The 22,041-nt window shown below is 42.9% G+C and overlaps 1 protein-coding gene across 4 annotated transcripts in view; it reads right to left on the minus strand.

The window, feature by feature from the left end:
* NFATC1 (nuclear factor of activated T cells 1) overlaps positions 1-22,041 on the minus strand; it is a 111,016-nt gene that overhangs the window by 45,447 nt on the left and 43,528 nt on the right. For all 4 annotated transcript variants that reach the window (XM_059475262.1, XM_059475278.1, XM_059475270.1 and 1 more), the window contains exons 4-7: positions 21,720-21,922; positions 18,421-18,593; positions 16,220-16,360; positions 1,019-1,074 (exon numbers count right to left, since the gene is read on the minus strand). In XM_059475262.1, coding sequence (XP_059331245.1) covers positions 1,019-1,074; positions 16,220-16,360; positions 18,421-18,593; positions 21,720-21,922 — 573 coding nt within the window. The remainder of the gene's footprint in view (positions 1-1,018; positions 1,075-16,219; positions 16,361-18,420; positions 18,594-21,719; positions 21,923-22,041) is intronic.

Here is a 22,041-nt window from a genome sequence, read left to right on the forward strand (position 1 = left end):
ACTAGTGCTCCCTTCTTCCCTTTGGACAGCAAATATGATACTGCATATGGACAAGGCTCTATCCAGCTTGCCTCTGTCAAGAATCTGGGACCACAATCAAATTGTGGTTTCCAACTCAGCAGGAGAAAGCACAACGCCTCGGTTGGCAGGTCATCCCTGATGTATCTGAACCTAACAGTATTTCCTTTGAAAGGCATCAGGACAGAATTACTCAAATAGTTCAATTTTCCACAGTGAAATATATTTTTATATAACAATCCAGGGAGTTCTAAGCATGCTAGCTTCTTTGCATGGCAGAGTCACTGCTGCAAGCACATCTAGTGCAACATGAAAAAGCTGGTGAATGTGTAGATGCTCTTCCACTGCCAGAAACCAAATACTCCAGCACGGGGCTAAGGAATGACTTAGCTTCTAGGGCATCAGCTCAGACATATATATATGCACAGTGAATCTGCTATGACCATCAAAACCTCCCTTGGCGCTTTTTGAAAGAGTAATGGGGAATTCTCTTTGCATTTGGCCTGAATTCAGCTGAGATCTTTAAATTGTTTGCCGCAGTTTTGCAAGTATTGCATATTCCTGCAGACGTGGAATAGTGGACGTACATCCCACTTGGAGTCATGGCTGAGAGAGCCACACTTCTCCAATGTGGATCTCCTGTGAGGGGACTCATGTTTCTCCTGCTGAAGATAGAGGAAAGCCAAGGAAAATGATCAGAAATTGCTTTGGGAGCAGCGGAAAGAACTGACCCAGCAAGACAAAAAGACGAGCAGATGGAACTGGCCCATCCCGGACAATGAAAAAATATTTTCCAAATGGTCTCTCCTACTTTTGGGATAGCTTCCAGCAAAGGCTTTTTTACCCCATGCTCACGTTAAAGAAAGATTTCCAGGAGGGTAGGCCTAAGTACTTGTTCTGTTTCAGTGCCAAAGCCTTGGAAATCCCTCTTTAGTAACAATGCTGGAGAAGGCAATATATATTTTTCATCTTGATGTTAAAATATTTAAGGCAGACTTACTGGCTTGCACATTTCTTTGTCGGTTTTGGCTTCCATTTCCCACACATGGTGACCATCTAAAAGACAAAAGAAAAAGATATCTAGTTCTTTCCTTTCTTCCTTTCCCAAGCCAAGAAAGGAACAACTTTCACAAAAACAATCTCTTTGAAGGGGCACTGCATATGGGAAAAGGAGCTCTCACAACGCATTGCACAAAGCGTTGCCCAACTTAGAGACCATCTGGGTCACCTGTGACAGGAACCCCTTCAGCTTTTCTGAAGGGAAGAACCACAATTCAGAGTGCATAATATCATGATGGGGGGAGCCACTGGGAGTTTGCTCTGCCACTAGACTGGACAAAATATGCAATTGTTCTACATCTCAATTTGCTGAACTTTCAGACCACAATACTTCTACTTATTACACCTTTTGAACACTACCTAAGCTCTAAGTCATATTCAATATTAATACTAAACAATACAAAAAGAAAGGTAGCATTAAGGAAGCTACTCAGCCATGCAGGATTTCATTTTAATATACTCCTAGGCTGGCTTGTCATAATTCTGCTACTTGGGTCAAAAGGCAAGGCCACAGGCTTGGAAACACAGCTTTAGACTCCATTTTGAAGTTGGTCTTGTTCAGCTACAGTAGTCCCACTTCTGGAGCTGCTTTTAGTGGTGTGTTGGGTCCTCCAAATCTACCAAATTTCTGTTTTCCAGCAAACACAGATTTAAGCCACAACTATAACTTTTTCTGGGAACGTGTCTTTTGAAAGAAACTGGCTTTGTCTGGTCATTTTTCCTGCACATTACTGATACAGAAATCACTGGAAAACAAGGTGGGCTTTAATTTCCTTGCATCTTGAGACCTCAATAGGAAAGAAACACGAAAACTAATACAGAATGTAAGGTTTCCATTCTGCAGACCTAGAAAAACACAAATGAAAGGCCATAAGCAGACTGGATAAGCTGGATAAGCTGGACGGTGGAGACACATGCAGCTTCACAAGTCCCACCACTGTCAGATGTTACTGAAACGAAGGGGAAACGGAAACTTACGTCATCTCTTTTGTACATTTATTGCAGCACTGGGACATGCAAATGCAAATATTAGTTATTTTGAAATTCATCTCATGGATGTGGGCTTGCCTTAGAAAAACAGCCCTCTGAAAGGTAAAAGAGTGAATGGTACTTTTTCTTTTCTCTCCGCTTTCATGGCCAGGATGGAGGTGACGCATTTAGAACTGCCTGATTTATTACAAATGTCTGTAAATAATATTTTTGTGTACAGCTGTCCTACTGTGAAAGGAATGCTGCTGAGGGACTATCCCTGGCGATTGTTTTAATATCCAAAACCCCTTTCTCTTAAATGTATGGAAAGAAGTACAACATGAAGGCTGCAGCACAAATTCCACAGTGAATTTGGCAGGTCTTCCCATAGGAAAACAATTAGCAGATCTACCCTCAGTTTCTTCCTACATTTTAACTTGTGATGCTGGAAGAGGAATCCCTTTAATTGGTACTGCCACATTCAGCTGCAGGGAGAGCAGGAGCAGCCAGACTTGAGAGTCTCAGTGCTTGAGACTCCTTAGCAATGCCTTTGGAGAGTGCCAGAATTGAAGTAGGCTCCTTGGGAGGACTGGTGATCACTTCACAATTTATCCAACAGATGCTTCCCCTGGGCTGTCAGTAGAAAACCCTGACCAAAATTCAGCAAGCCAGGACACATTCCCTGTCTGGGAGAAGCCTCCTTTATCTCCAGCCTTTGTAGCACTCCCTCCCTGCCCCTAATTAGTCCAATCAGCTACAAAAGAAACGCAACGCTGTGACACTATCGCACTATCGCACATTTTGTGAAGTGTAATAACTTCTGCTTTGGAAGGGGTTTGCTGGGCCATTTTTTTAAAAAACCTACAGACATCCAGACTAGTAGTTAACATGTGTTCAATTTGCCTTTGTAAATGGATTACCAGAAGTTCAGTTTTTTTGCTATGTTTAATTTGTGCTTTGCAAGAGGAATGATCTGATTCAGGTTTCTGGTTTTTATTTCCTGCCGATACTTCAGGAAAATTCAAAATGACTCCATCTCCAGCTATTCTTTCAATTATTTCATGCAGCACTCCCTTTATGCATTTTTAAAATTTTTATGATGACAAAAGGAGTTTGTTCAGAAATATTTTAGATGCTGTAATCCAAACTATTAGAAAAATAAAAAAATCCAGAGCCGTGGCTTGTCTTTGGAAGCTAGGAAGAACAATACGGGTTTTGCTCCAAGAAATTCCCACGGGACTGTCCAGACCATCGGCAACCAAGGGGAAAGGGAAGAGAAGGAAGAAGTAGGGAATAGACAACCCATTAACAGCTAGTGACATTTCATTAAAAAAAAACACAGGGAGCAAAAGTTGTTATGAAGCAAGAGACCAAAAAAAAAAAAAAAAGAAAAAGAAAGAAAGACAATTCCTCATATTACGTCTGGTGAACCAAGAGGGAAATCTCAACGCCCACGGACTGGGACCAGCTCCAGGAGGGAAACCTTAGACCACTACGTCAACCTTTTACAGTAAACATGTTTTGCAGGTTTAAACAGTTCAGCTGAAATTAAAAAAAGAAAAAAGTAAAATAAAAGGAATAATGGCTTTGGAATGGTTTGGGAGCCCTAAGCCTCAAGATAGTCCATCTGTGCCGGAGCAAATGGCTTTGCCCTAGTGCCCATCCGCCAGGGAGCCTGGCGAGCAGGCGGGATGCCGCCTCCTGTCAGCGTGTGCTGGAGGAGTGAGGGCTGCTCGCCCACAAAAGTTTCCATTGTACGCCTGCCACATCTGCAGCAACGCGCCTGGTCTGGGCCCGAGGCAACTCCCTCCTGGCCGCCAGCCAACCCAAGTACACCAAAGCAATTTATACCTTTCCAAAATGCAAATAATTCAAATTACAGACATAACACAAAGCTGAAGCAGACACATTTCAGGCATTCCCGTTAAAGTTTGCTCTCTGGAATTACCATTCCCAAATGGGCAGTTGTTATACAGGGAGGGGGGGGCGATGGAGTCAGGAGAGGAAGGAGAGGAGGAGGCACGAAGGAAAATGGAGAAAACGTCTTTTCCAAAGGTCTTATTTCATTCCCTTTCATTTCACTATTTACTTTTACGAAGTAATAAGAAGTGTCTTCTCCAAACCAAATGCCTGGCTTTGTTTTGGCGTTTTTAAGATTTATAGTGCAATATTTTCAAGAGAAAGACAGTTCTTTATATAGCTAAAAAGTTGGGTCAAGGTATTATACTGATTTCTTTCATTTTGTGAGGGGCTTTTTTACCAAATGGACATAAACCCAAAACATCCATGCACAGAACGGCAGGGCAGAAGCCCTGCAGATTCCCTGGTAGAGTGCCCTGCTCCCTCACTGCCAGCAGAACAGCCATTAACCCGACAGAGCCACGGCTTCAAGGAGGAACCACGCATGGGCTGGATGAATGATCCTCAAACCCCTCCTCCTCCAAAGAGACAGTGGCAGTGCTGGGGAAGGAGAAGCTGCTCTCACCCGCTCTGCACAGGCTGGAGGCTGTGCTGACAGGTGGCCATCAGCACTACTACCAGCTAAGACACCAGGTTGGTCAGGAAGCCTGACATTTACAGACCCATCCCTGTTATTTATAGCCATCCCTGCTTCACCACCATCCGCTTCTGCCTCGTTTTCTTCGTCGCTGTGAAACTCGAAGCACCTGGGATTGCTAATGATGAAAATGCTGTGAACCCACATGTTATGAGGGTGGATTTTCAGCTCTGCAAGGCATAAACACCCTGTTTTAACATGGGGTAGCCGAACAGTGAATGGGCCTTTGTAGCCTGCTCTTATCGGCTGCTCGCTCCAGCGTTGAAGGAAACTGCGCACAAGTCCAGAAGTAAAAATACTCTAATTCATCAGGGAATTCCCTGCAGTATGAGTCACCAAGCGGCTTCCCCACCACACCCAGCTACAAGATTTCCACATAAAAAAGCACTGTAAAGGTCTGTTTTAACACAGAAGCAGGGCTGAAAAGTAGTTGTGTAAATCTAGCAGATTCAGTTATTCACCCATAGAGCCTTGCAGACCATGGCATACAAATTTTCCTCATGGAAGAGCAACACAAAGAGCTGTAAAAACTTTCCAGAGACATTTTTGTAGCATCTTCCCCACATCACTGCCCATCCAGAGAGATCCTCTGGGGTTTCTAGGGCTGGATTTACCTTTGTGTCTCAGGGAACTCCAACCATAGTGTCAGAGGTTCGCAAGCTCAAAACAATCAAACCACCATCTTAACTTTCCAAAACGATGGATTGCAGAAAGGGGGGAAGAATATACAAATGCAAAAAACCCTAAGCTTGGAAACTCAGGAGGGTATAACATCTGGCAACCACTTAAATCTTGCCTCTATGAAATGGGCATAATGGGAACATTCAGATATATTTAAGTGATTCCACTCTACTACAGGAGATTTAAAAAGTCTATAATATTTAGTGGATCTGTGTTCACTTGAGATATGAGAAGAATAGACATTATCTAGGATTTCACTGCCTATACACAGGGTACATTTTATATTCTTCCAGTCTGTGCTTCAACACAGTTTGACTGCACTGGCTGCACTGTAAGTCTGTATTTGAATTCATATATTCCAAGTAAAATGGTGAAACAAGCCCTACCCTCCCAAAGGAACCCACTACTTGATTAATGTGTTGCGAGATTACCCTGAACAATAATTCCTATGTTACAGCCCAGATTACTTTAACATGTCCACAATAGGCAGGGCACAGATGAAATGCAGAGTCACTTTGAGGTGCTCTGCAAAGGCTGTCTGCCCTCTTATTTGGCTCTAACAATGCATATTTAAATCACTGAGGAACTAAGAACTTGAAAGCTTTCAACTTGCACTGCTACCCTTCTCCCCTGGTGAGTGCCCTCATGACACTGAGAGGACTGATCTATGAAGACGTTCAGAAGGAGTGGATGGGTTTCTGTGCAAAGAAGAGGATGAAGACCATGGCAAAGTCTCATCATTCAGACTTAAGAGTTATCCAGTTCTCTGCAGAGATGCCATCAGCTTCCAGGGGAAGGGCAAGTTGGACTGGCAATGAAAGAGGCAAGGAGGAAGCTCTGTTGCTTGGAGGACAGCACTCCCCAGGGCAGTCTGGGCATGACCCACTGGCACTGTCTCACCAGCTGGCACTTATGGGTTGGCATGGGTGTACTGCTGCCAGATTTTGCAGGGGCAGCAGCCTGCTGAATTTGAGGATACCGCAAGCAGCCAGGGCAGTTTTCTCAGCCAGTCCTACAGCTGTCTTGCTGCAAACAATGTTTCCCCAGCTGGACACCAGCAAGGGAAGGGGATCCCACCAAGTGGGTGGGATTCTATACCTATCCTTATACACTGGTGTACATCTTAAAGACATTTACAAGGGTCAGGCACTAAGGAGGAACTAATACCAGCCAAGCAGTCTGACATGGGATGTACAGGGAAGATGGGGCAAGACAGCAATGAAACATTCAGAAATACGGTGTGTGCTAGTAGAAAGCAAGTATCTGAATTGCAAGTGGCCAGGACCTTTCTTTTGATCTCCTCAGTGGCACTTTGCTCTCCTGAGATCTCAGCTTCTTAGGGACCGGCAAGCGGCGAGATGCCTCCTAGTCCCAGAGCCACCTTCAGAGCAGCTCTACCTCCTGGGGCAGCTCCAGCTGGTGCCATGGCCTGCCTACTGCTCAGCACATTGTCCCTGATTGCCTCTCCAGCCACCCTCATCTCTATTCTTTGCTCTTACACCACTTTTGCTATGAGACCACACAGCTGGTCTGATTTTCATTTACTTTATTTCCCTCTTCCATGCCAGAAAGCCCCCCAGGTCTTCTTCTGCCCTCCTCACAGCCTACTGTCCTGCTACAGAGACTTCCCCACAGCTTTGCTCCCCATCCCTGGTATACCTTCTGGCATACCTCTGTCCATGTGTGGCAGGGCTCGGGCATTACTGACCTATTTTTGTTTCCACATCAAAGGTGCTGTATTTGTTGGTGTCTTCTCATAAGCATTTTTGCAGCATATGTATTTTGTCCACTCCTTCAGCTATACATTTTTGCAGTATTGAGCTGAGTGCCATGTAGACTTAGGTCTGTTTGCCATCAACATGCTACTCTCGAGTTACTTTTTCTCCCTTCTTTACCTTGAATTACAATACGAATGTCATGCAGTGAGCAGGTGTAAAAATCCAGCACAAAATGGATCTTACCGTACTTTGGAGTGAGTGCCAGGCACGTGCTTCCCCTCTGGTTGCTCAGCTGGGTAAGCCAAAAGCTGAGGGACTCACTTTGCCTGAATGGTGAAGCCTTTTTAGCTGCCTTTTACCACAGTCTGTCTAACAGACGCAATTATTCTGAGTTCCAGTGTTTGCAAATGAACTGTAATTTTAGTCCAGGTAATTAAAAAGAGGCAAAGTGCTGACAACTGATGGATCGAGGTTCGTTTTGAGCCAAAACCATTGGAAAGACCTGCCAGATACTATTTTCAGCAGAATGGAAGCTGGTTGTGCAATTTGTGCTCTCTGGCACCTCCCTCTATTCAAATTATCATTGGTCTGAGGGTTTTATTTAATAACTTTAAGTAATTCCAGGTCTAAGACACACAACTTCCAAGTAAAACTGCAGCTTGACATCCCTGAAAAATCTCTCTGGAGCAGGCAGGTCAAGCAAAGCACATTCAGCACAGCCACCCACCAGCAGTCATGACAGCACTTCACTCTGGTTTTGATTACATTCACGTCATCTCCTTGTCTTCACAATTTTACTTTCCTCTGGGAAACTCTAGTAGGCTGAACCTGTGACTGCAGCTGAAGCTGAGTAAAATATTCCTGGTCCATCTTCTTCTGTCTAATCTGTCTCATATTTTCTCAGACTATTGGAGTAACGAGCCTCACAGCCAGTTTAAATCAAGTTCCAGATTTTTCTTCCATGAACAATTATTTTCCTCTACTTCTGTGGTGGATGCCAATACCATCACCTGTACTATAGCTACTTCTAGTTATTTCTCATCTTAAAATGTAAATTTGATCCAACTGCTTTTAAATCTTCATTCTTCATAATTTTTTGAGATACAAACACTTCAACTATATGACCGCAACTTCTCAACTTCCAGAAACTACTCATTATGGCAACTCCTTGAGACATTTTGGCAGATAGTTTTGAAGAGCTTTTTTTTTTTCCATCTCATTGTCCCCCTCATGTCCCTTTTCTTGTTTCTCTTGTCCAAGAAGGTCAGGCTCAATCTTAGAGGTCCCTCCTGCTATAGTTTGGTTTTCTACCCTGACATCAGCATCCCAGCAACAAGGCACACTTTGGAAACAATCTATCTCTCTATTCCTGTCTTAAATGTCATTGTATTTTCTTCCACATTGAAGGTATAATCTGGCTTCCTTAGCAGACCTAAAAGGAACACGCTCCTCTTCCCTCAGCTCTCTCCACATTTCCTGTGCTACCCACCTGAGACACGAAGCAATTCTTAATGATGTCAGGAAAGCAACAAGAGACAAGTTTCATTTTCCAAAAGAGGTAGGCATTCCCTATAAAAACAAACAACTTTGAAGGCATCCCCTTGTACCGGTTTACATAGCAAGGTCTAGCTAGTGGCTTTGCTGGAGGGGTGGAGAAGATTCCAGAAGCTGCCCCCACGTCTGACAGAACCAGTTCCTGATGGCTCCAAGACGGACCCTGAGCTGGCCAAACCTGAGCCCATCAGTAAAGCTGGTGGAACCTCCCTGCCAACGTACTTAAGAAGGGAAAAAAACCTGCAGCAGCTGAGACAGGAGTGAGAATAAGTGATGAGAACACCCCTGCAGACCCCCCAACAGTGAAGGAGGGGGAGGAGGTGCTCCAGCAGCCAGAACAGAGATTCCCCTGCAGCCTGTGGGGAAGACCACAGTGAGGCAGCTGTGCCCCCACAGCCCATGGAAACAACCACGTGAGAGCAGAGATCCACATGCAGCCAGTGAGAGCCCACGCTCCTGGCAGGAGCTGCAGCCCCTGAAAGGGAGCCCAGGCAGAAGCAGGTTTTCTCACAGGAACAATGGCTGCAGGGCACCCAGGCTGAAGCAGGCTCTTCCTGAAGGACAGAACCTCGTGGAGAAGACTCATGCTGAAGCAGTACATGAAGGACTGTCTGCCATGGGAGGACCCCACACTGGAGCAAAGGAACAGAACAGAAAGGAAGCAATGGTAAAGAGGAGCTCTTACGGACTGACCAAAGCCTCCATTCCCTGATCCTCTGTGCCACTCAGGGAGAGGAAATAGAAATCAGGAATGAAGGAGTGAAGTTAAGCTTGGGAAGTGAGGCAGGGGCAAAGGAGATTTTCAGTTTTACCTTTGTTTTTCACTATCCTACTCTATTTTTAATTGACAATAAGTTGCTTCCCCCAAGTGGAGCCCATTTTGCCTGTGACAGTAACTGACATGCAACCTCCCTGTCTTTACTTTGACCCATGAGATTTTTCATCTTATTCTCTCCCCCCAGTCCTGTTAAGGAGGAGGAGTGAGAGACCCACTTGGTGGTCTCCTGGCAGTCAGCCAAGGTCAATCTACCATACTTCTTTCCTCCACTGTCTTCAGGCACTGATCACTTCGTTAGACTCTCAGATTTCTTGTAAGGGCTGTGAACTCCTGTGTGTTTGGACAGACGGTCCTACTGGAACAGTAACAGTAAAAACTATTCGAAATCTTGTGCTAGTTGTAGAAGTTCAGAGACAAAGCTTTGATTGCACAGATACAGGTGCTTGAAGCCACTTAGTCTGGAAGACATGAAAGAATGAACTTGAAGCATTCAGCCACATTTTCTATAATAATAAAAAATTTACAGGATTACTCTGACAAGTGACTTTTGAGACCATGTGGTTATTCCCTATTTCTTTGTTGTCCACAGTAAGTATCTGTGATTGATTAATCTCATTCTTCACAGTGAGAGCAACACCCTGGATGAGACTTGCTGCTGCTGACACCATCTCATGTGTATGGCTGCTGTCCCACTCTGTCTTCACCATTCCCTAGACTAAGCAGCCAGGAAAAACTGAAACGTGCTGACATTTCCTACAAGCTGCATCACTACTCCTCCGTGTGCATGAAAGGGTTCCACCATCAAATGACTCCAGCATCTGATGACACAATTTGCCTAAGGATATCTATTTCTGGGCAGTGGCCAGAAACCCCTTCAGCTATCAATACATCTCTAGGATCTAGGTTCAAGTGACCTTCACATGAACTCCATGCTCCCAACTTGTATGCCTTTGAAGTTTCCAGTTTATCTAGTTTCCCGAATTTCTAACCTCACTGCGCATGAGTCAGCATGCAATTGCACACTGCCAACTGGAACGTGTGTCCTGAACTTGGATAAACAGACAGATAAAGACAAAATTAAGTAGTATCTGCCTATCTGACTAGAGGGGGAAGGAGAGTTTTGCCACTTGCTTATTTATTACGTGAGCTACAGTATGATTACTGGTGTGAAACATGACCCCTTTTTGGCCAGTTGCCCCCCAAACTGCTACTGGCAGTGGAAAGAGCAATGGAAAGATCTCTGAGAATGTGAGATCTTTTACCACGTGAAGCTCTGCCAAGACTCAGGTCACCCATCTCACCATCCCATCACATCACGTCAAAACAGACTCCAAACCCTGAGCTCTACAGCGTATCTGAGTCAAACCAAAAAGCCCACATGCTTCCTCAACACATCCATTCCATTCACATGCCACTCAAATGTCTTGTCACCATATCACCTTCCAGAGCTTTTTGTAAGTTTTGCTGAAGCTAAAGGACTGTGTTTGAGTTACCTGCCACATCACAAGGTAAATCCTGCCCACACATGTGGCAAACAGAACTGAATTTATAAAACTGACAATTGTACCTTAAGGTAGCAACTGATTGATTCTAGTTTTTGCCAGAGACAGAGAAATTTGAGAGGAACAAAAAACCTGTGATGTGCTAGAGTGGACAGTTACATTCATCCAGCTTCCTTCTTTTCTGTATAACATTTTTCTTGTGCAGAAATTCAGCTGACTGAGCTTGACCACACATCTAACAGATGGCAAACTGTTAAATTTTCCCATCTGAAATACTCACAGAAAGTTATGATTTCCTTTGGCATAAATATATGTTTAAAAAAATTGTATTAGTGATTTCACCCAGTTATCTTTCACCTGCTCTAGTTATAACTACTGCACATCAACACCTTCATGTTCTAAGAGCAAAATCTGCTCAGCAGGGAGGAGGAACAGTTTTGACAGAAAAATTCATTTAATAAAATAAAAACAACAGCAGAATGAAGAATTTGATGCAATAACTAAATCTGAAAAGCTTCCTAATTGTTTGAGATTATTCAAAAAGAAAAATTCCTGGAGGAAATGTTGCTTACACATGGTTTATTTTACCATCTTTCAGGAACTTTAAGTGTCAAAGACTTTGGGTATAATAGCTGAGGATATTATGCAATTAGGTTACAGAACTGTAGGTGCCAGGATTATTGCTGAAGTCTGAGTAATTAACAAGTTGTTCAAAACCACTGAAGTCTCTAAGTCTGGAGTTACTTAGAGATAATGTGCACACTACAAATGTCCATCAAAGAGAGTGATGCATCTTAAGGGAGGGGCAGTTGTTACAGGGAAGATCAGACACGGCCTCTGACCAGGACAAAATGACCCTCAACATCAACATCCCAGAGTCAAAGAACCAAAGTCAGTGTTATTTGAGAAACTAATCCCATAGTGAAGTTGGGTGTTACATTTCTGCCTTTTCACTCTTTGAAACTCTTGCCCTGAGTTCTCATCACTAAGTACAAAAGACAAGAAATGGGTTTGGAGCTCTGACTTAACTAGTGGCAACTCAACCCTATGATAATTAATAATAATAATACATACAATGACCATTTCTGCCCATAGGTCACAAACTGATTATAAAGACTTTGTCAGTTTAACCTGATCTTTCAGGTATGCCTAGACTTGGCCAAATCTGTGAAGTCTGGAAATACTTGAGCTAGTTCCAGTGTTAAAAGCTATAGGAGTGAGGAGAGATTTTTGAGCAAGGAGGGATTTTCAGGGTAGATTAACTATTTCAGATCTCAATACGAGACTTTTTCTAACCCCCAAAACACTCTTTTTATCCCAAAATATCCTACAGCATGCCAGGAACTATAATCCATAATTTACCATAACATACCCATAATTTTCCTGCGCATTATCCCTTGTGATACTGGATTTGTGTCTCATCACTGACCTTTCTTTCATCAGTTACAAGATATATTTTGTGGACAGAGGGATGAAAACCGGGATTTTTTCAGTGCAGTGAACAGTTTTATAGATCACTGATCATAATCTGATATACTAAGAGCCAGCATCTGGTCATTTTGGTTAGTTAGGATTTTGTGCTGCTTTGTGTTTAATAACTCATTACCTTAAAAAAATTAGCTTTGAAAAGAGTGTTTGCAGAAAGAGTTATCAAAAAAAAGGTTGCTGAGAGATATGCAATCCCTAAAACACACTCCTCAAACATCTCTGCTTTTTCTGAACTTCCCTCAAGACTTTTGTTGCTTGGTACATTTAAAATCTACAAACAAAATAAGAAGTTTTAAATTTTTAAGTAACTAAATCAGTCTTTTGTTATAATTCCAGCTCATGATCCATGCAGATGCACATGTTAACAGGAAACATTTTCACTCCTTGCCAAACACTTCCTGCCATAGCTAACAAACACCAATTTAATTTCACCTACGTTTGTAACTAAAATGCACACCGTACTGCACAACAACCCTCAGCCTACAGACATCAAGGGACTTGGCCAGTAAGGAGTTGCAGACTTTTCAGCATTTTACAAAGTACTGATTCTTCTGGTGACAAACAGACAGGTGTTGGCCACCTTCAACACGGCACTCAACAACTATGACATGCACAAGACACTTTTGAACCTCAGGAAGAGAAACATATGCCTACAAAGAGAGACAGAAAGTGAAAGGAGATTAAAAAAAAAAACATTAGTGTAATTTTTAAGCATCAAAGTCATTGTGGGACTCCACAGTCTAAGGAAATTCTGAATTTAAAAGAATTCAGAATTTGAATTGAATTGAACCTCTCGAAGTACATTTAACATTCACATTTTCACGACTACTAGGTTTCTTTGACATTTTATACCATTGCTCATCACTGGAAAAAATGGTCTGATGTGCAAGCAACAGAATATTGCCCAAAATCTGGCAAAATAAAGCCTCACATCAACATGTAAGAACTTTTTTATGGTACAGTAGAATCTTGAGCAAATTTTAGTCCACTTCTGAACACTCATTATTTATTCAAAGGGGCACCTTCTGCCTGACTTCACCATGAGGGGTTCTCCTTCCAGAGAAAATCCTCACAGTGCTTCTCCCGTGGTCCTTTCAGTGTGCCATGCCTTCACCCCCTGGACACCTTATTTTCCCTGTGTGAGACACAGTCACGGGGCTGCAAAGTTTGTTTTGCTCTGCTTCATACATGTGGCTGAACAGCAGCTTGCAAGGGGTTAAGCTAAAAGCAGGAAGCCACTGCCGCCCCCGGCAGAAAGATTGATTTGATCATTCTTCAGGGATTCCCTCTTGTATGAGTCACTGCTCAGACTGACTCCCCCACCAGAGGAGGCCAGGATAATGCCATTCCTCCAGAGACTACAACAGCTGAGGGCTAGCCCTGAAGACTGAAAGCTTGGGACTCATGCTTGGAAAAACATTCAGCAGACCACAATTCACTCAGCAGACTTAGGGAAATCTGGGGGAAAAAAAACGCAAACAAAAAGTCTTCTCAAACTTCTTTCGTTATCCAATTAAGTATGCAGACTAGGAGGAATTAGACAAGCTCCAGGAGACTGCCTCCCAGCTTGGGGACTCTGCCTGAGTAAGGACTGAAGACATAAGTTGATGTAGTACAATATTTAAATTTTATACAAAAGATACATTCTCTTTATGAGCACAACAATCTATTACTTTGATCTATTACTCTGTAATAGCTGTGTTTGGCTGCTACCTACTAGGAACGTGATTAACATTCCAAATTCAAAAACAAAAGTGGTAACAGCAGCAAAACTAATGAATGTCTCCAGCTAATCACAGAGGTTCATAACCAGTGCTCTAAGAGAAAGAGAAACTATGCTGGTGTTCCTTCTCTTGACCTACTTTCACTGATGTTCAAGAGCTGAAAGGGACAGAAACACCCCAAGCTGATTTGCAAAAGTGAAGGCTGCTAATGCTTGCTCACTTGACATTAAATACAGTGACTGTTCAAAAATCCAGCCAGAGCAGTCTGCCACTAAAGTAATGATACATTGCTCTGGTTTGCTTCTCATGCATTGAGCTGTGTGAGGCAGCATAGCACACAAACCATGGAAGCCTTGAAAATTGCTCAGCCCAGATTAGCCAGCAGCTTTGCTTTTTGTGTGTCATTTCTACTGACACAATTATTGCAGCTCCTGGAGATACCACACTCTGACTCTAAGGGCTCAGCCCCTGCAGGCTGTACTGCCCTGCAACTGCAATAAATGCACAGTGAGACTACTAAAAAAAGGCAGAACCTTAAATTCTGTAATTGAAAGCTATACAGTGAATATCCTGCTTTTAGCGTACCTAATGTAGTATAGGAATATAGGAGTGGGGAGACAGTGTTCAGATCACGCTGTGGTAACACACAGCAAACAGCAACAAAATCACAATCCTTCGGAAAGCTATACTTAAATTTTCCAACTCAAGGAAGAGGAAAGGAAATAAGTATTAAGGAAGGCACCCTTTAATGTGGTTTCCTCCTTGAAATGAGACAGATCGAGGACTTCTGACATGTCACACTAACCCAGTTCTGAGCAGCAAAGGAAGTTTAAAGTAAAGTAGACATTAACTTTCTTCTCCCATGAGGGGAACACAGAGAACAGAATTCAGGGTTTTTTCAATTGCTATACCACATTTTCCCTATTTTTTTAAACTTTCTTATGAAACAAAAAGGATGTTTCTGCTGATGTCACAGCCACATCCCCACTGTGTGTGCTGGAGTGCTTGGGGTTCACAGAAATGTGCCAACTGGCTCTCCCCAAAAACCCAAGGCATTACCTCTGCCTAGGCACTTCTGACAACTTAAACTTCATGGACCCAGGATTCTGTTGGGGAATTTCAGGGGAGTCTTCTGCTTTTGTCCTGAGCTTGCTAAGCCCAAAGACTTGGGTGTCTTTGCCTCCAGAGCCTCCCCTGCTCTCCCTGCCGTCCTGCCCCATGGCCCTGTGGTGCCGTCGGGGCCGTGGGCAGGGGAGCAGCGAGGGAACCTCGTGGGCATAAAGGGTTAAACAGGCGCAGTGTCAAAGCTGGTGCAGCGGCCTGAGGAGTGCCCAAGATTGTTTTAAGTTCGGTGGGGGTGGGGGGCTCAGCCGGCAGCTGAGGAATCCATAGCTTGTGCCAGCGCCAGGGAAACCCTTTCCAAAACAAGACTCAGAACTATCCTTAGCAGTCTCGTTTCAGGGCTGACTTTGACTCCCAGCTCCACTGCCACCGCTTATTCCTGCGGGGGGCATTCACACCCATTAGGCACTATCATCCTGTGACCCACCGCTCCTGCAGGCACAGCCTGCCCCAGCCCCAGCTCCCACTCCATGCTGTTTTCCCCGTTTCAGCCTGGCCTGTGATTCCTCCAGGGGAACCAGTCCCATCACCACAGCACTGCAGGAGCAGTGCTGGGCAAGGGGAAGTTGTGCTCAGTCCTTCCCCCAGTCCTCAAGGCAAACCTGTCCTTCAAATGAATGTGTGTGCTCCAAGTCCTCCTCAGCCAGCACCTTGCAAATGCCACAGGAGACACAGTGCACACACACCTGCAGCAGCACAAATTGCAGAAAGTTTAAGATGCACTGCACTGAAGGCTTTAGGGGAACATGGTGCCAGAGATTTCCAACCCCTTTCACAGGTCCTGCCTGCTACACTCACGATTTGCTACAATAAACAAAAACCAAAGGTTGACTTTCAATGTCTCTATTGTCTACCTGTAACTACAGTTGTCACAGTGTGAAACTTCAGCATTAGCCACGGCTCAGATCCTTTCCATGTCACTTTGCCCAGTGACATGGAAAACATATTACGTGCAGAAGAAAATGTCATTACCATATTTGTGCTTTCATCATTTGACACAAACATGGTGGGGGGGAAGGCAGATTGGAGTCTAGATTGAAAAAACATACCTGGTGCTTTCTCCACAAAGATGACTTTGGAGTCTTGCAGAAAGTTATGACCAGTCAGTACCATTTTTTTCCCTCCAGTAACAGGAAAACTGTCGGTACTTTGCTTCTCCACCAGAGGCAGTTCTTGGGCAGATCTCTGAGCTGGAGAGTTACAAAGAAGATTTAAAAAAAAAAAGGCAACCATGAACACACAAAAAAGTAAATACTGCATTAGTAAGTAACTTAATGCTTACCTTCACAAGATAAGCTGAGTTTGATACAGAAACAAAGAAAGGTCACAAGGTTTACAGGAAACATGGTTCATTTTCAAGTGCTTTCATTGTAAACAATAGTGTTAAACAGCAGTACAGATTGAAAAGACTCACAAAGAACAAGTGTTTTAAAACTCAGCTTGATATGTACTATATCAGAAAGTGTATTTTAATGGAAATTCATTTATTTTAAATAATTTTCTCTCACTCTATATGCTGTATGTTTACAAGGCATACAGGACAAGGTAATCATGCATGTGCAAAATTTGTTTCAGTCAATATATACCCTACAGTAAATTCTGCACACTGTCTTGTAGCAGCAGCAGCAGACATAGCCCTTGTGATCCAGCAGCAGCTCACACTTTAGAAAAAGTATTTCCAAATGAACCTGAGGGCCCAAGCACACAGGATCATGTAAACGGAATCTGGTATTCTTGTGGCACAAATTTTATGCCCCCTCAACTGTGGGACATGAAGAGAGTGCTGCTTCAAGGGACAATGCGACATTTTATCCAGATTATATGGTTCCTTCTGGTGTCACATGCACTAAGAAATGTATGAAGTTTTTGGCACCAACTTATTCCACAATCTGCACTGGAAATACCGCTAGCAGTTATTTTTTCTCCTGTTTTCCACTTCTTTTAGCAGGCATGTGCCATGCTTTTGCTCATTATGCAACACTCAAAGCAGCAGCAGTACCCTAACACAAATCCAACCAGCTTCACATTTAGTGGTTCCTTGAGCTTGGCACTTTTGCACAGACCAGTTCAGGATAGATTCAAACTGTGCCTTATCCTGCTGTGTAGCAACTGAAAAGCTCTCATAAACAACTGCAGGATGAAACCATGACTCCTCACATTTTTTGCTTTGCCCTCCAGCATGAATGGAGCTAGGAATGGTCAGGCCTTCCTTCCCATCCCCTCTGCCAGAGCTCACCCCTCACATACCTGCCAGATATCAAGTTTCCCCCCTTACTCTGTCAGCATCAAAAAGATCCACGTTGTGAATGGAATTCAACAAAACCTTATAAAATTGTTTCAGTCCATCCAGCCAATCAAAATAGCATTGGGAGTTAGACTGAAATTCAGCTTCCACCACTTATGCTGGACTGTTAAAGCTACACAAAGCAGATACATTTTGTTTTGTGTGGGGGAGGCTGATGAGGCTTAGAGAGCAAAAATGATATAGGTATCTTTGAAGGGTGTCCCAGTGCATCTGAAAAAACACAGGCTGTTCATTTAAAGAGACCCCAGTGCAGAAACCTGGCTTCTGGAGGTTTTCTGAAGCTGCAGGCCAGTGTGTCAGTTCTAGGATATTGCTAGCTCCTTATCAAAGGGGCTGGGGTTTTGTTTACTGGTTTTTTGCTTTATGATGGGGAAACAGAGTGACCAGGACATGAGAGATGTTTTCCAAAACTTCTACAGCAGTTACCTTTATGATAAGGAGTCACCAAAACCAAAGGCCCTGTCCCTACCAGGTCTACTATTAGTTAACTGTTCTTTACTTGTGTGTGTTTTTCTACAGCACTCAATGCACAAAGCTACACATTTTTTCCTAAGACACAGATATTCTGTTCTCAATGTAAATCATGTACTTTTGGAAAGCAGATTAAAGTTCACTAACTAGACAGGTAAAGCAAAACCATTGTAAAGCATGCTGGTGTGGACAGAATGCACATAGGGCAGAAAAGTTAAAAACTGTTCAAAAGGTGTGTGGACATGGCAGTGCTGAGTAAACAGTGATCTTAGACATCTTCTTCAACCTTATTGATTAAAAGATTTTCTGATGTGGACAGAATGCACATAGGGCAGAAAAGTTAAAAACTGTTCAAAAGGTGTGTGGACATGGCAGTGCTGAGTTAACAGTGATCTTAGACATCTTCTTCAACCTTATTGATTAAAAGATTTTCTGATAATATCCAGCAAGAGGACAATGTTTGCTGCTACTTACAGCACTCAATGGGGTTGGAGGCTACTTGCAAGGAGAGAGTCCTGCCATTGGCCTGTGGGATGTGAACCCTGAAGACCAGACGCACACGCGTGTTCTTACGACCGATGTCCGTCTCTCCCTTGCGCAGCTCGATGTCAGAGTTTCGGAGCTTTAATATCCCAGCACAGTCGATGCTATCCAAAAGGAAACACAGGGCAATTCAATTCACTTCAAGAAGACTTCAGGAAGACACGAGCGTGCATATCTTATCTCTCTCCTGCATGCTCTTCTTAAAAAACTGCATCAGGCACGGCCCAATGACCAGGCTGAGCGCAGCAGACTTTGTTTAGTACTTGCACTCCCAAGAGGCTGAGCTGGGGCTATTGGTAGCAGCAGGTAGTGGCTGCTGTAAGAACACAAATTTAGGAGGCTACCTCAGTTCTCAGAGGAAGAAAATCTAAAGGACCCTTCCTCCCCAACACATTCTATAAGGATTGTAGTTAAAGATAAGCCAAAGCCCAAAGAAACAGCAAGACTAGGAAAGCCAGTGGGATGCGACAGAAGTGCAGAAACTGTTACTAACCTAGAATGCCAGGCTACTTAAAATTTTACTTGTTACAACTAATTTAGACAAAAATCTGACAAGATTTTCAATCTAGGGTGAAGTCCTGAAGTTCTTATTAATGAGCAAAAAAGCTCTCCCTGAGGTCAGTTCTACTGTCAGTTTGTTTGTATTTCAATGAGTTAGAAATACTCCCAAGCTTAGTGCTGAGCTGAAGCTCTGCATGAAAAAAACTAAACTCAGAGTCCTCTCCTCACATTAGGGAAAAACATGCTTTTCATCAGATACAACTACTACAATTTCTGGCCTCACTGTCTTTTTTAGTTTTTTAACTTTGGTTTTCTCCTGGATGAGTTTATGAGCCAGGATTTTTGTCAAAGAATATTTCAACAGAAGAAGCTCCCAGAGCAAAAGACATCTAAACATATGCACTCAAAAACCCACTGCAAAAATACCTCTGCCTTGGCCATGACTACAAAGGCTGCATGGCAATTTCTTCTGGGTACTGGTCTCTGGCATGCATTTTATTACATTGAGTATGCATAGTTAACTTTATTTTGCATTCAAAGAGTTTATTTCCCCCTCTAGACCTTTGAAGCTCTTCTGAAGCAAACTGCAAATAAACACTATGGCAGCACAGTTTTGATCTGCATTTTTTCTAAAGTATGGATTTCAGAATTTAAAAAATGCCCTTGCTGACATGATCAAAGAAACTAATGAAAGTATTAAAGATTCCCAACAATGCTTATTAGCAGGTGAAGCTGTAAGAACTATATAAGAATTACATAAGAATTCTTATAGTCTGCATAAGAATACAGAGTATTTGTATCCATGTCAAAATTCTATGCAAAGATCCGTAAGTTATGGAAGAAATGGTGCATTTCTCCATATTGTGTCTCCTACAGCAACACTTGTAAACTGAACGACTATTGACGTACAACTCATACCCAAATGTTCAGAGAAGAAAAAGTATTTAAATTCAAGCTTGTAAAGTCATGGATATTGAAATCTGAAGTCAACAGGAAGTTTAAATGGGCAGATGAGCTTTGGTGTTTCCCTGAATCAAGGCCTGAACACAAAGTGTGAGGAAAGTCCTTGGCTCCAAATTTCAATTCATTGGTAGTCCTTCATGAGGTTTTAGACTACTGACATCTAAGGCCTCTATATGCCAAAGCATTTTTTGTGATTCTTGAGTGAGCTGTACCACAGTCTGGCACACATGCCACAAAAATGTTCAGCTTGGCTCCCAAACTGTGTAACTTACCTTTATTTTAGGGAGAAAGATTAATGAAATGGTAATAAGGTTCCTAGATGGCCAAAAACGTGATTCAAACTGGATAAATAAAGTGCCAGATAAATACTGTGTCGGTACAAATTGGTGAAATTTCCTTAACCCCAATGCAGCCCCACCAACATACGATGGCAGCGAACAGGGCCAATAATTCTGAAGGCTTGTTGTGACTTTTAACACAATGCACTGAGAGAGATCTTCAGGTCTTGAGTGACTACTCTAAGCCCAGCTGGCAATGCAGCTAAACATATTCTGGCTCTTCTATTTACATGAGGCACTCCAGGGCATGTTGTACATGACACTGCAAACCAGCTTCTAATAGCCACTATGTGTGGAAGGACTTTAGGTGTCTGACAGCATTTTCCACTTTGTTAAGTCAAGGCAAACTGTATGACAACAAGGAGTGAAATTGTGATTTTCCTGTGGTATTTGGTTTGGTGGAGGTCAGGATTTCTTGCTTGCTTTCTATCTTTCTATATATACACTCACAAAGGTGCATGCATCTCCATATAAATATTAATACATTTATATTTATACACACACCAAGAGCTGTACTTGCACACAAGCACACAGAAATTCCTCCCAAGGCAAACACCTCAGATAATGTTTAGGATGATTTGAATGAAGGGAGGAGACAACTCAGGGGGTAGGCTGATTTGCGGGAGGGGTACAGAGAGGACAGGATAAAATAGTGTGAAAGGTTTGCTGTATATCACTTACATAGAACGCTATTTTAACCTTTATGTACCATCCTATAACGATGTTTACAGATGCTTAATGGACCTACAGGGCACTTAATTATCACCCAGATATAATAAGATAACCATGCCTGCTTTTCTGCATAGCACTAAACTTAGCCCAGTTTAACAACTCAGTCTGTAAACTACATCAAATTTGAATACAGGTTCTCAGAGGTAACTCTTAGTTCTGGAAGATTTGCTTGTAAGCAAGTGCCATGAAAAATGCTGAGTTTTATTATGTGAGAAATGAGTGGTTTCACTCGTCTCAGAAAAACCACAAGGGTACTTGGAAATGCTCTCTAAGAGTTTCCTTTGACATCCAAAGATAAATTTTAATCAGCTCTGTTCCTTGTGCTAGTGCGTATAGGAGCAACAGGTGTCATATTTAGAAACTAAATGCAGGAGCTGAGGTAGGAGATATTTACAGCTCAGTAACCGAGATACTTATTTTAAATGGCAAATAAGCACATTGGCTGAAACTCTAGAATGAAAGCACATCAGTTGTCATAAATATTTGTGCAGTTCGTTTTGCTGTTACGCTGGTTAGTAGCAATTTGTCTCAGCAACGTTGTGGAAACCTACTATTACAGAGAGACATGCGGGGAAAGAAAAAAAAAGATAGGGAAAGGAAAATTGTGTACAGAAAGAAAGGAACAAACCCCAAAGAAATTAAGTGAGTTGACCAAGACGAAACTGCTAGGAGTCAGACATGGTGCCTTGGTCTTACATTGCTCTCATGTTGTTCTCTGGAAGAAGAGGGATTTCCAGGACTTTGGTGTTGGAAAGTATTGTTTCATGGCTGGTGGTGGAAACGGTCTTGCCGGTGATGCGGTGAACCTGGTAGAAGGCATGGGGTCGCAGCAGGCGGTCGTCTGCCGTCCCAATGAACAGCTGCAGCGTGAGCGGCTCGCTTTCTAAGTAACCATGGAGCTGGCAAGAGAACAGAAAACGCCCACTGAGCACCACGCACATAAACTGCTAGGAATCAATTAAAGTTTTATAAGCAGGAGAGCCTAATTCAAGGAGAGAAACTGTGACAGGTGCTATGC

The sequence above is a fragment of the Ammospiza nelsoni genome, chromosome 1, assembly GCF_027579445.1.
Source record: "Ammospiza nelsoni isolate bAmmNel1 chromosome 1, bAmmNel1.pri, whole genome shotgun sequence".
In the NCBI taxonomy this organism is placed as follows: Eukaryota; Metazoa; Chordata; class Aves; order Passeriformes; family Passerellidae; genus Ammospiza; species Ammospiza nelsoni.